Below are 13968 nucleotides of genomic sequence, written 5' to 3' on the forward strand. Positions count from 1 at the left end.
CCCCACCATTGCGTGTCCATCCCCACCATTGCGTGTCTGTCCCCACCATCGCATGTCCATCCCCACCATCGCGTGTCCATCCCCACCATCGCGTGTCCGTGTCCATCCCCACCATCGCGTGTCTGTGTCCATCCCCACCATTGCGTGTCCATCCCCACCATCGCGTGTCCATCCCCACCATCACGTGTCCGTTGTCCATCCCCACCATTGCGTGTCATCCCCACCATCGCATGTCCATCCCCACCATCGCGTGTCCATCCCCACCATCGCGTGTCCGTGTCCATCCCCACCATCGCGTGTCTGTGTCCATCCCCACCATTGCGTGTCCATCCCCACCATCGCGTGTCCATCCCCACCATCACGTGTCTGTGTCCATCCCCACCATCACGTGTCCATCCCCACCATCGCGTGTCCGTGTCCATCCCCACCATCGCGTGTCTGTGTCCATCCCCACCATTGCGTGTCCATCCCCACCATTGCGTGTCCATCCCCACCATTGCGTGTCCATCCCCACCAGTCGCGTGTCCATCCCCACCATTGCGTGTCTGTGTCCATCCCCACCATTGCGTGTCCATCCCACCATCGCGTGTCTGTGTCCATCCCCACCATTGCGTGTCCATCCCCACCATCGCGTGTCCATCCCCACCATCGCGTGTCTGTGTCCATCCCCACCATCGTGTGTCCGTCCCCACCATCGCGTGTCCGTGTCCATCCCCACCATCACGTGTCTGTGTCCATCCCCACCATTGCGTGTCCATCCCCACCATCACGTGTCTGTGTCCATCCCCACCATTGCGTGTCCATCCCCACCATCGCGTGTCCATCCCCACCATCCCATTCCATGTCCGTCCCCCCATTGCGTGTCCGTCCCCCCACGCGGCGTGTCCGTGCCCGTCCCCCCATCGCGTGTCCGTCCCCCCATCGCGTGTCCATCCCCACCATCACGTCCGTGCCCCCACCGCGTGTCCGTCCCCCACGCCGCGTGTCCGTGCCCGTCCCCCCATCGCGTGTCCGTCCCCCCACGCCGCGCCGCGCCGCCGGCAGGATGAAGGACGGGGTGGAGCTGACGCGGGGAGGAGACGTTCAAGTACCGCTTCAAGAAGGACGGGAGGAAGCACTACCTCATCATCAACGAGGCCGCCAAGGAGGACACCGGGCGCTACAAGGTGCTGACCAACGGCGGCGAGAGCGAGGCCGACGTCATCGTGGAAGGTGGGCGCTTCGGGGGGCCCCGGGGGGTCCCAAGGGTGCTGAGTGCTCTCCAGGAGATCTGTGAGATGGTTTTGGGGGGCAGGGGGGGGTTGAGAGTCCCTTTGGGGGGTCCCAGGAGATGCCTGGGGGTCCGGGGGGGTCCCAAGGGTGCCGAGTGCTCTCCAGGAGATCGACGAGATGGTTTTTTTTGGGGGGGGTTGAGAGTCCCTTTGGGGGTCCCGGGAGATGCCTGGGGGGGGGTCCCAAGGGTGCCGAGTGGTCTCCAGGAGATCTACAAGATGTTTTTGGGGGGGGGGGCTTCAGAGTCCCTTTGGGGGGTCCCAGGAGATGCCTGGGGGGGTCCTGGGGGGTCCCAAGGGTGCTGAGTGGTCTCCAGGAGATCTATGAGATGTTTTTGGGTGGGGGGGGTTGAGAGTCCCTTTGGGGGTCCCGGGAGATGCCTGGGGGGGTCCCTCAGGGTCCAGGGGGGTCCCAAGGGTGCCGAGTGGGTCTCCAGGAGATCAACGAGATGTTTTTGGGTGGGGGGGGTTGAGAGTCCCTTTGGGGGTCCCGGGAGATGCCTGGGGGGGGTCCTGGGGGGGTCCCAAGGGTGCTGAGTGGTCTCCAGATCTACGAGATGTTTTGGGGGGGGGGGCTTCAGAGTCCCTTTGGGGGTCCCGGGAGATGCCTGGGGGGTCCCTGGGGGGTCCCAAGGGTGCCGAGTGGTCTCCAGGAGATCGACGAGATGTTTTTGGGTGGGGGGGGGCATTGAGAGTCCCTTTGGGGGTCCCGGGAGATGCCTGGGGGGGTCCCCTCAGGGTCCAGGGGGGTCCCAAGGGTGCTGAGTGGTCTCCAGGAGATCGACGAGATGTTTTTTTTTTGGGGGGGGTTGAGAGTCCCTTTGGGGGTCCCGGGAGATGCCTGGGGGGGGTCCTGGGGTGGTCCCAAGGGTGCCGAGTGGTCTCCAGGAGATCGACGAGATGTTTTTGGGTGGGGGGGGTTGAGAGTCCCTTTGGGTGGGGTCCCGGGAGATGCCTGGGGGGGGTCCCAAGGGTGCCGAGTGGTCTCCAGGAGATCTACGAGATGTTTTTGGGGGGGGGGGCTTCAGAGTCCCTTTGGGGGTCCCAGGAGATGCCTGGGGGGTCCTGGGGGGTCCCAAGGGTGCCGAGTGGTCTCCAGGAGATCGACGAGATGTTTTTGGGTGGGGGGGGCATTGAGAGTCCCTTTGGGGGTCCCGGGAGATGCCTGGGGGGGGTCCCTCAGGGTCCAGGGGGGTCCCAAGGGTGCTGAGTGGTCTCCAGGAGATCGACGAGATGTTTTTTTTTTGGGGGGGGTTTGAGAGTCCCTTTGGGGGTCCCGGGAGATGCCTGGGGGGGGTCCTGGGGGGTCCCAAGGGTGCCGAGTGGTCTCCAGGAGATCGACGAGATGTTTTTGGGTGGGGGGGGTTGAGAGTCCCTTTGGGGGTCCCGGGAGATGCCTGGGGGGGTCCCAAGGGTGCCGAGTGGTCTCCAGGAGATCTACGAGATGTTTTTGGGGGGGGGGCTTCAGAGTCCCTTTGGGGGTCCCAGGAGATGCCTGGGGGGTCCTGGGGGGTCCCAAGGGTGCCGAGTGGTCTCCAGAGATCTATGAGATGTTTTTGGGTGGGGGGGGTTGAGAGTCCCTTTGGGGGTCCCGGGAGATGCCTGGGGGGGTCCCTCAGGGTCCGGGGGGGTCCCAAGGGTGCTGAGTGGTCTCCAGGAGATCTACGAGATGGTTTTTTGGGGGGGGGGGGGTGTCTTAGAGAGTCCTTTGGGGGTCCCAGGAGATGCCTGGGGGGGTCCTGGGGGGTCCCAAGGGTGCCGAGGGTCTCCAGATCTACGAGATGTTTTGGGGGGGGCATTGAGAGTCCCTTTGGGGGTCCCAGGAGACGCCATGGGTGGGGGTCCAGGTCTCAGAGTGGCTGGGCGGGGGTCCCTGGGGGAGGTGCAGGGGGGTCCCCAGGGTGTCTGAGCGATTCCTGGGGGGGGGTCCCGTGGGTGCTGGGGAGTTGTCCTGGGGGTCCCGGGGGTATCCGGAGCATCCCGGAGGGATGGGGGTGTCCAGGAGGTCCCTGGGTGGTCCAGGGAGGGTCCCCCAGGGTGCTGGGGGGGGGGGGTCCAGGGGTGCCTGGATGGGTCCTGGGGGGGTTCCGGGGGGCATCCAGGAATCCCCGGGGCATCCCGGGGTGCAGGGGGTGTCCAGGGGATGCCTGGGGGGGGGTTCTCAGGGGGTGTCCAGGAGTCCCTAGGGGGTCCCAGAGGGGTCCCAGGGGTGCTGGGGGGTCCCAGAGGGGTCCCAGGGATGCTGGGGGGGGTTTCAGGGTTCCCAGGGGTGCTGGGGGGGGGTCTCAGGGGTTCCCAAGGGTGCTGGGGGGGGTCCCAGAGGGGTCCCAGGGGTGCTGGGGGGGTTCTCGGGGTTCCCAGGGGTGCTGGGGGTGGTCCCAGAGAGTTCCCATGGGTGCTAGGGGGGGGGGTCTCAGGGTTCCCATGGGTGCTGGGGGGGGTCCCAGAGGGTTCCCATGGGTGCTAGGGGGGGGGGTCTCAGGGTTCCCATGGGTGCTGGGGGTGGTCCCAGAGAGTTTCCCATGGGTGCTAGGGGGGGGGGTCTCAGGGTTCCCATGGGTGCTGGGGGGGTCCCAGAGAGTTCCCATGGGTGCTAGGGGGGGGGGTCTCAGGGTTCCCATGGGTGCTGGGGGGGGTCCCAGAGAGTTCCCATGGGTGCTAGGGGGGGGGGTCTCAGGGTTCCCATGGGTGCTGGGGGGGGTCCCAGAGAGTTCCCATGGGTGCTAGGGGGGGTGTCTCAGGGTTCCCATGGGTGCTGGGGGGGGGTCCCAGAGAGTTCCCATGGTGCTAGGGGGGGGGTCTCAGGGTTCCCATGGGTGCTGGGGGGGGTCCCAGAGGGTTCCCATGGGTGCTAGGGGGGGGGTCTCAGGGTTCCCATGGGTGCTGGGGGGGGTCCCAGAGGGTTCCCATGGGTGCTGGGGGGGGGGTCTCAGGGTTCCCATGGGTTGCTGGGGGGGGGTCCCAGAGGGTTCCCATGGGTGCTGGGGGGTGTCGGGGTTCCCCAGGGTGCTGAGGGGGGGTCCCAGAGGGTTCCCCAGGGTGCTGGGGGGGGTCTCCAGGAGGTCCCAGGGATGCTGGGGGGGGGTTCTCAGGGTTCCCAGGGGTGCTGGGGGGGGGGGGGTTCTCAGGGTTCCCAGGGGGTGCTGGGGGGGGGTGTCGGGGTTCCCCGGGGTGCTGGGGGGGTGGTCGGGGTTCCCCAGGGTGCTGAGGGGGGGTCCCAGAGGGTTCCCATGGGTGCTGGGGCGGGGGGTGTTGGGGTTCCCCGGGGCGCTGGGGGGTGTTGGGGTTCCCCGGGGTGCTGGGGGTGGGTCCCAGAGGTGTGCTGGGGGGTCCCAGGGGTGCTGGGGGTTGTCTCAGGGTTCCCCAGGGTGCTGAGTGGGGGGTCCCAGAGGGGTTCCCATGGGTGCTGGGGGGGGTCTCCAGGAGGTCCCAGGGATGCTGGGGGGGGTTCTCAGGGTTCCCAGGGGTGGCTGGGGGGGGGGGTCTCGGGGTTCCCCGGGGTGCTGGGGGGTGTCGGGGTTCCCCAGGGTGCTGAGGGGGGTCCCAGAGGGTTCCCATGGGTGCTGGGGGGGGTGTGTCGGGGTTCCCCGGGGGTGCTGGGGGGTTGTCGGGGTTCCCCAGGGTGCTGAGGGGGGGGTCCCAGAGGTTCCCATGGGTGCTGGGGGGGGTGTCGGGGTTCCCCGGGGCGCCGGGCGGCGCAGGGAGCGTGGGGGTCCCCAACGCGGTGCCCCCCCCAGAGAAGCAGCTGGAGGTGCTGCAGGACATGGCGGACCTGACGGTGCAGGCGGCGGAGCAGGCCGTCTTCAAGTGCGAGGGTGTCGGACGAGAAGGTGACGGGGCGCTGGTACAAGAACGGCGTCGAGGTGCGGCCCAGCAAGCGCGTCCACATCTCCCACACCGGCAGGTGGGTGCGCCGGGACCCCCGGCCGGGGCCGCCCGCGGGGGGCTGGGGCTGCTGGGGGGGTCCCGGGGGGCTGGAGGCACCCGTGGGGGAGGGGTCTTGGGGGGCTGGGGCTGCTCAGGGGGGTCCTGGGGGGGCTGGAGGCACCCGTGGGGAGGGGTCTCGGGGGCGTTGGGAGGTACCCATGGGGGGGGTCCTGGGGGGCTGGGGCTGCTCAGGGGGGGTCCTGGGGGGCTGGAGGCACCCGTGGGGAGGGGTCTCGGGGGGCTGGGGCTGCTCGGGGGGGTCCTGGGGGGCTGGAGGCACCCGTGGGGAGGGGTCTCGGGGGGCTGGGGCTGCTCAGAGGGGTCCTGGGGGGCTGGAGGCACCCGTGGGGAGGGGTCTTGGGGGGCTGGGGCTGCTCAGAGGGGTCCTGGGGGGCTGGAGGCACCCGTGGGGAGGGGTCTCGGGGGGCTGGGGCTGCTCAGAGGGGTCCTGGGGGGCTGGAGGCACCCGTGGGGAGGGGTCTCGGGGGGCTGGGGCTGCTCAGGGGGGTCCTGGGGGGCTGGAGGCACCCGTGGGGAGGGGTCTCGGGGGGCTGGGGCTGCTCAGAGGGGTCCTGGGGGGCTGGAGGCACCCGTGGGGAGGGGTCTCGGGGGGCTGGGGCTGCTCAGGGGGGTCCTGGGGGGCTGGAGGCACCCGTGGGGAGGGGTCTCGGGGGGCTGGGGCTGCTCAGGGGGGTCCTGGGGGGCTGGAGGCACCCGTGGGGAGGGGTCTTGGGGGGCTGGGGCTGCTCAGGGGGGTCCTGGGGGGCTGGAGGCACCCGTGGGGAGGGGTCTCGGGGGGCTGGGGCTGCTCAGGGGGGTCCTGGGGGGCTGGAGGCACCCGTGGGGAGGGGTCTCGGGGGGCTGGGGCTGCTCGGGGGGGTCCCGGGGGGCTGGGGCTGCCCGCAGGGGTCCCAGGGGGCTGGAGGCACCCGTGGGGAGGGGTCTCGGGGGCGTTGGAGGTACCCATGGGGGGGTCCCGGGGGGCTGGGGCTGCCCGCGGGGTCCCGGGAGGCTGGGGCTGCTCGGGGGGGTCCCGGGGGGCTGGGGCCATCCGCGGGGGTCCGGGGGGCTGGGGCTGCTCGGTGGGGGTCCCGGGGGGCTGGAGGCACCCGTGGGGAGGGGTCTCGGGGGCGTTGGAGGTACCCATGGGGGGGTCCTGGGGGGCTGGGGCTGCTCGGGGGGGTCCCAGGGGGCTGGAGGCACCCGTGGGGAGGGGTCTCAGGGGGCTGGGGCTGCTCAGGGGGGTCCCAGGGGGCTGGAGGCACCCGTGGGGAGGGGTCTTGGGGGGTTGGAGGCACCCATGGGGGGGTCTTGGGGGGCTGGAGGCACCCATGGGGGGGACCCGGGGGGCTGGGGCTGCTCGGGGGGTTCCCGGGGGGCTGGGGCTGCTTGGCGGGGGTCCCAGGGGCCTGGAGGCACCCGTGGGGAGGGGTCTCGGGGGCGTTGGAGGTACCCATGGGGGGGTCTTGGGGGGCTGGAGGCACCCATGGGGAGGGGTCTCGGGGGGCTGGGGCTGCTCGGGGGGGTCCCGGGGGGCTGGGGCCGCCCGCGGGGGTCCAGGGGGCTGGGGTCGCGAGCAGGGTCCCAGGGGGCTTGGGCTGCTTGGGAGGGGTCCCGGGGGGCTGGAGGCACCCGTGGGGAGGGGTCTCGGGGGCGTTGGAGGTACCCATGGGGGGGGGTCCCGGGGGGCCTGGGGCCACCCGCGGGGGTCCGGGGGGCTGGGGCTGCCCGCAGGGGTCCCGGGGGGCTGGAGCACCCGTGGGGAGGGGTCTCGGGGGCATTGGAGGTACCCATGGGGGGGTCTTGGGGGGCTGGAGCACCCATGGGGAGGGGTCTCGGGGGCGTTGGAGGCAACCATGGGGGGTCTCAGGGGAGTTGGAGGCACCCGTGGGGGTCCTGGGGGGCTGGAGCACCCATGGGGAGGGGTCTTGGGGGGGGCTTGGAGGCACCCAGGGGGGTCTCAGGGGGGTTGGAAGCACCCATGGGGGGGGTCTTGGGGGGATTTGGAGGCACCCATGGGGGTCCTGGGGGGGCTGGAGGCACCCATGGGGGGGTCTGGGGGGGATTGAAGCCCCCATGGGGATCACACCCCCGCCCCCGGCCATGTGGGGGGATCGCAGCCCCCCAGGGCCATGGGGGGGGGGTTGCTGCCCCCCCCCCCGGTGCCATGGGGCCCCCCCGAGCGCCGCCCCCTCCCCAGGATCCACAAGCTGGTGATCGACGACGTGCGCCCCGAGGATGAGGGGGACTACACCTTCATCCCCGACGGCTACGCCCTCTCCCTCTCCGCCAAGCTCAACTTCCTCGGTGGGGCGCACTTGTGGGGCTGGGGGGCACTTGTGGGGCTGGGGGGGCACAGGCCCCTTGGGGTCACTCGTGGGGCTGGGGGTCACTTGTGGGGCTGGGGGGACAGAGGCTCCTTGGGGTCACTCGTGGGGCTGGGGGTCACTTGTGGGGCTTGGGGGGACAGAGGCTCCTTGGGGTCACTCGTGGGGCTGGGGGTCACTTGTAGGGCTGGGGGGGCACTTGTGGGGCTGGCAGGGCACAGGCCCCTTGGGGTCACTCGTGGGGCTGGGGGTCACTTGTGGGGCTGGGGGAACAGAGGCTCCTTGGGGTCACTCGTGGGGCTGGGGGTCACTTGTAGGGCTGGGGGCACTTGTGGGGCTGGCAGGGCACAGGCCCCTTGGGGTCACTCGTGGGGCTGGGGGGCACTTGTGGGGCTGGGGGGACAGAGGCTCCTTGGGGTCACTCGTGGGGCTGGGGGTCACTTGTAGGGCTGGGGGGCACTTGTGGGGCTGGCAGGGCACAGGCCCCTTGGGGTCACTCGTGGGGCTGGGGGTCACTTGTGGGGCTGGGGGGACAGAGGCTCCTTGGGGTCACTCGTGGGGCTGGGGGTCACTTGTAGGGCTGGGGGGCACTTGTGGGGCTGGCAGGGCACAGGCCCCTTGGGGTCACTCGTGGGGCTGGGGGTCACTTGTGGGGCTGGGGGAACAGAGGCTCCTTGGGGTCACTCGTGGGGCTGGGGGTCACTTGTAGGGCTGGGGGGCACTTGTGGGGCTGGCAGGGCACAGGCCCCTTGGGGTCACTCGTGGGGCTGGGGGGCACTTGTGGGGCTGGGGGGACAGAGGCTCCTTGGGGTCACTCGTGGGGCTGGGGGTCACTTGTAGGGCTGGGGGGCACTTGTGGGGCTGGCAGGGCACAGGCCCCTTGGGGTCACTCGTGGGGCTGGGGGTCACTTGTGGGGCTGGGGGAACAGAGGCTCCTTGGGGTCACTCGTGGGGCTGGGGGTCACTTGTAGGGCTGGGGGGCACTTGTGGGGCTGGCAGTGCACAGGCCCCTTGGGGTCACTCGTGGGGCTGGGGGTCACTTGTGGGGCTGGGGGAACAGAGGCTCCTTGGGGTCACTCGTGGGGCTGGGGGTCACTTGTAGGGCTGGGGGGCACTTGTGGGGCTGGGGGGCGCTTGTGGGGCTGGCAGTGCACAGGCCCCTTGGGGTCACTCGTGGGGCTGGGGGGCACTTGTGGGGCTGGGGGGCGCTTGTGGGGCTGGGGGGGCACAGGCCCCTTGGGGTCACTCGTGGGGCTGGGGGGGGGTCACTTGTGGGGCACTTGTGGGGTTGGGGGGACACAGGCCCCTTGGGGTCACTCGTGGGGCTGGGGGGAGACTTACGGGGCTGGGGGGTCACTTGTGGGGCTGGGGGGACACAGCCCCCTTGGGGACACTCGTGGGGCTGGGGGTCACTTGTGGGGCTGGGGGCACATGGGCCCCTTGGGGACACTCGTGGGGCTGGGGGGGCACTTGTGGGGCCGGGGGGCCACAGCCCCCTTGGGGACACGTGTGGGGCTGGGGGTCACTTGTGGGGCTGGGGGGCACAGCCCCCTTGGGGACGCATGTGGGGCTGGGGGTCACTTAGGGGGCTGGGGGTCACTTGTGGGGCTGGGGGGCACAGCCCCCTTGGGGACGCGTTGTGGGGGGGCTCAGGGCCCCTTTTGGGGACGCCCAGGGCAGGGTGGGGGTCGGGGCGCCCCCACGGCTTGGGGGGAGCTGCCACACTCTGGGGACACCGACGTCACCGGGGGGGGTCTCAACGTCACCGGGGGGGGGGGGGGGTGGGGGTCTCGGGTGCCCTTGGGAGCCCCCCCCGCCCCGTTAACCCTTCGCTCCCTGCGCCTGCAGAGATCAAGGTTGAGTACGTCCCCAAGCAAGGTGAGGGGGGTGGGGGGGGCACTTGGGGGGCGCCGAGGCCCCCAGGTTTGGGGGGGGGCACTTGGGGGGTGCCGAGGCCCCCAGGGGCGGGGTGGGGGGCACTTGGGGGGCACCGAGGCCCCCGGGGGGTGGCACTTGGGGGGTGCTGAGGCCCCCAGGTTTGGGGGGGGGCACTTGGGGGGTGCTGAGGCCCCCAGGTTTGGGGGGGGGGCACTTGGGGGGTGCCGAGGCCCCCAGGGGCGGGGTGGGGGGCACTTGGGGGGCACCAAGGCCCCCAGGTTTGGGGGGGGCACTTGGGGGGTGCCGAGGCCCCCAGGGGTGGGGTGGGGGGCACTTGGGGGGCACCGAGGCCCCCAGGTTTGGGGGGGGGCACTTGGGGGGTGCCGAGGCCCCCAGGTTTGGGGGGGGGGCACTTGGGGGGTGCCGAGGCCCCCAGGGGCGGGGTGGGGGGCACTTGGGGGGTGCCGAGGCCCCCAGGGGGTGGCACTTGGGGGGCGCCGAGGCCCCCAGGTTTGGGGGGGGCAGTTGGGGGGCAGCGAGGCCCCCAGCGCCCTGTGCCCCCCCAGAGCCCCCCAAGATCCACCTGGACTGCTCGGGGAAGGCGGCGGCGAACACCATCGTGGTGGTGGCGGGGAACAAGCTGCGCCTCGACGTCCCCATCTCGGGGGAGCCCGCGCCCACCGTCACCTGGATGAAGGGCGACGAGGTGACGCCCGCGGCCCCCTCGGGGGGTCCCGGCTCCCCACGGCCCTGCCTGGGGGTCCCCTGTCCCCCCCAGGGCCCTGTGTCCCCATCTGGGGGGTCCCGTGTCCCCACATCCCCCTCTGGGGGGGTCCCGTGTCCCCCCCCGTGTCCCTGCCTGGGGGGTCCCGTGTCCCCACATCCCCCTCTGGGGGGGTCCCCTGTCCCCCCCGTGTCCCCACATCCCCCTCTGGGGGGGTCCCCTGTCCCCCCCGTGTCCCTGCCTGGGGGGTCCCGTGTCCCCACATCCCCCTCTGGGGGGGTCCCCTGTCCCCCCCGTGTCCCCACATCCCCCTCTGGGGGGGTCCCCTGTCCCCCCCGTGTCCCTGCATCCCCATCTGGGGGGTCCTGTGTCCCCCGTGTCCCCCTCTGGGGGTCCCCTGTCCCCCCTCGGCTCCCCACATCCCCATCTGGGGGGGTCCCCTGTCCCCCCCTGTGTCCCCATCTGGGGGTCCCCTGGGTTCCCCCCGGGTCCCCACGTCCCTGCCTGGGGGGTCCCATAACCCCCCTGTGTCCCCATGTCCCCAGCTGGGGGGGTCCCCTGTCCCCCCCTGTGTCCCCACATCCCCCTCTGGGGGTCTCCTGTCCCCCGGTGTCCCTGTGTCCCCATCTGGGGGTCCCCTGGGTTCCCCCCGGGTCCCCACGTCCCCGCCTGGGGGGTCCCATAACCCCCCTGTGTCCCCGTGTCCCCAGCTGGGGGGTCCCATGTCCCCCCTGTGTCCCCACGGCCCTGCCTGGGGGGTCCCGGGTCCCCCCCATGTCCCCACATCCCCCTCTGGGGGGTCCCCCTTCCCCCCCCCCCGTGTCCCCACATCCCCCTCTGGGGGGTCCCCCTTCCCCCCCCCCCGTGTCCCCACATCCCTGTCTGGGGGGGTCCCGTGTCCCCCCGTGTCCCTGTGTCCCCATCTGGGGGTCCCGTGTCCCACACCCCACTCTGGGCTGTCCCGTGTCCCCCCGTGTCCCCCTGCCCCCTGTCCACCCGTGACATCCCCGCGCCCTCCCCCGTGTCCCCACGTGTGTCCCCATGACCCTGTGGCCGTGTCCCCACCACCCCATACACACCCCCGTGTCCCCACGTCCCCACGTCCCCGTGTCCCCCGGACCCCTGACACCTCCCCGTGTCCCCGTGTCCCCGTGTCCCCCGGACCCCTGACACCTCCCCGTGTCCCCATGACCCTGGACATGTCCCCCTGCCCCGTGACACCCACCTGTGTCCCTGTGTCCCCCTGCCCCGTGACATGTCCCCATGTCCCGTGACACCCACCCGTGTCCCTATGTCCCCCCTGCCCCATGTCCCCCACCCGTGTCCCCATGTCCCCATGGTGTCCCCGTGTCCCCCTGCCCCGTGACATCTCCCCGTGTCCCCATGTCCCCACGTCCCTGGACACATCCCCGTGTCCCCCTGCCCCGTGACACCTCCCCACGGTGTCCCCATGTCCCCATGGTGTCCCCATGTCCCTATGTCCCCGTGTCCCCATGCCCCCGTGTCCCCATGTCCCTGGACACGTCCCTGTGTCCCCCTGCCCCGTGACACCTCCCCATGGTGTCCCCATGTCCCCACACCCTGTGACACCTCCCCATGTCCCCATGGTGTCCCCGTGTCCCCCTGCCCCGTGACACCTCCCCATGGTGTCCCCGTGTCCCCATGGTGTCCCCATGTCCCCACACCCCCTGACACCTCCCCATGTCCCCATGGTGTCCCCGTGTCCCCCTGCCCCGTGACACCTCCCCATGGTGTCCCCGTGTCCCCATGGTGTCCCCATGTCCCCACACCCCCTGACACCTCCCCGTGTCCCCATGGTGTCCCCGTGTCCCCCTGCCCCGTGACACCTCCCCGTGTCCCCATGGTGTCCCCATGTCCCCACACCCCCTGACACCTCCCCGTGTCCCCATGGTGTCCCCGTGTCCCCATGGTGTCCCCGTGTCCCCCTGCCCCGTGACACCTCCCCGTGTCCCCATGGTGTCCCCGTGTCCCCCTGCCCCGTGACACCTCCCCGTGTCCCCATGGTGTCCCCGTGTCCCCTTGCCCCGTGACACCTCCCCGTGTCCCCATGGTGTCCCCGTGTCCCCGCACCCCGTGACACCTCCCCGTGTCCCCATGGTGTCCCCGTGTCCCCTTGCCCCGTGACACCTCCCCGTGTCCCCATGGTGTCCCCGTGTCCCCGCACCCCGTGACACCTCCCCGTGTCCCCATGGTGTCCCCGTGTCCCCCTGCCCCGTGACACCTCCCCGTGTCCCCATGGTGTCCCCGTGTCCCCATGGTGTCCCCGTGTCCCCTTGCCCCGTGACACCTCCCCGTGTCCCCATGGTGTCCCCGTGTCCCCGCACCCCGTGACACCTCCCCGTGTCCCCATGGTGTCCCCATGTCCCCCTGCCCCGTGTCCCTATGTCCCCATGTCCCCATGTCTCTGGACACGTCCCCGTGTCCCCCTGCCCCGTGACACCTCCCCATGTCCCCCTGCCCCGTGACACCTCTCCATGGTGTCCCCGTGTCCCCATGGTGTCCCCGTGTCCCCTTGCCCCGTGACACCTCCCCGTGTCCCCATGGTGTCCCCGTGTCCCCCTGCCCCGTGTCCCTATGTCCTCCTGCCCCGTGTCCCTATGTCCCTATGTCCCCGTGTCCCCATGTCCCCGTGTCCCTATGTCCCTGGACATGTCCCCATGTCCCCCTGCCCCGTGACACCTCCCCATGTCCCCGTGTCCCCATGGTGTCCCCGTGTCCCCACACCCCGTGACACCTCCCCGTGTCCCCGTGTCCCCATGGTGTCCCCGTGTCCCCCTGCCCCGTGACACCTCCCCATGGTGTCCCCGTGTCCCCATGGTGTCCCCGTGTCCCCCTGCTCCGTGACACCTCCCCGTGTCCCCATGGTGTCCCCGTGTCCCCACACCCCGTGACACCTCCCCATGGTGTCCCCATGGTGTCCCCGTGTCCCCCTGCCCCGTGTCCCTATGTCCCCGTGTCCCCATGTCCCTGGACATGTCCCCGTGTCCCCCTGCCCCGTGACACCTCCCCATGTCCCCGTGTCCCCACAGTGTCCCCATGGTGTCCCCGTGTCCCCACACCCCGTGACACCTCCCCGTGTCCCCATGGTGTCCCCACGTCCCCACACCCCGTGACACGTCCCCGTGTCCCCATGTCCCTGGACACCTCCCTGTGTCCCCATTGTGTCCCCATGTCCCCATGGTGTCCCCGTGTCCCCGCACCCCGTGACACCTCCCCGTGTCCCCATGATGTCCCCGTGTCCCCCGCACCCCGTGACACCTCCCCGTGTCCCCACGATGTCCCTGTGTCCCCACGGTGTCCCCACGGTGTCCGCGTGTCCCCGCGCCCGCAGGTGTTTTCGGCGCGGGAGGGCCGTGCCCACCTGGAGGAGCAGAAGGAGCTGAGCAGCTTCGTCATCGAGAGCGCGGAGCGCGGGGACGAGGCGCGCTACACCATCCGCGTGACCAACCCCGTGGGGGAGGACACGGCCACACTCTTCGTCAAGGTGGTCGGTAAGGAGGGGACGGGGGGTGGCGGGGGCGGGGGGGCTGGGGACGAGGGGCTGGGGAACGCGGGGGTGCAGGGGACACGGGGGTGGACAGGGGGCTGGGGACACGGGGACATGGGGGTGCAGGGGACACGGGGGTGGACAGGGGGCTGGGGACACGGGGACATGGGGGTGCAGGGGACACGGGGACACGGGGGTGCAGGGGACACGGGGGTGCAGGGGACACAGGGACATGGGGGTGCAGGGGACATGGGGGTGCAGGGGACACGGGGACACGGGGGTGCAGGGGACACGGGGACATGGGGGTGCAGGGGACACGGGGGTGCAGGGGAC

General features: G+C 71.4%; 1 protein-coding gene across 1 annotated transcript in view; it reads left to right on the top strand.

Annotated features, from left to right (window-relative positions):
• Window positions 1-1045: 1045 nt before the first annotated feature.
• Window positions 1046-13968, top strand: part of LOC142597006 (myosin-binding protein C, fast-type-like) — a gene marked incomplete at its 3' end in the record, with an annotated part of 29550 nt that continues 16627 nt past the window's right edge. The window contains 8 exon segments of the mRNA XM_075727451.1: window positions 1046-1072; window positions 1074-1212; window positions 5009-5085; window positions 5087-5175; window positions 7399-7505; window positions 9374-9403; window positions 9970-10109; window positions 13480-13639. Of these exon segments, the coding sequence (XP_075583566.1) occupies window positions 1046-1072; window positions 1074-1212; window positions 5009-5085; window positions 5087-5175; window positions 7399-7505; window positions 9374-9403; window positions 9970-10109; window positions 13480-13639 (769 nt within the window).

This window comes from Pelecanus crispus, unplaced genomic scaffold (assembly GCF_030463565.1).
Source record: "Pelecanus crispus isolate bPelCri1 unplaced genomic scaffold, bPelCri1.pri SCAFFOLD_344, whole genome shotgun sequence".
NCBI classification, from domain to species: Eukaryota; Metazoa; Chordata; class Aves; order Pelecaniformes; family Pelecanidae; genus Pelecanus; species Pelecanus crispus.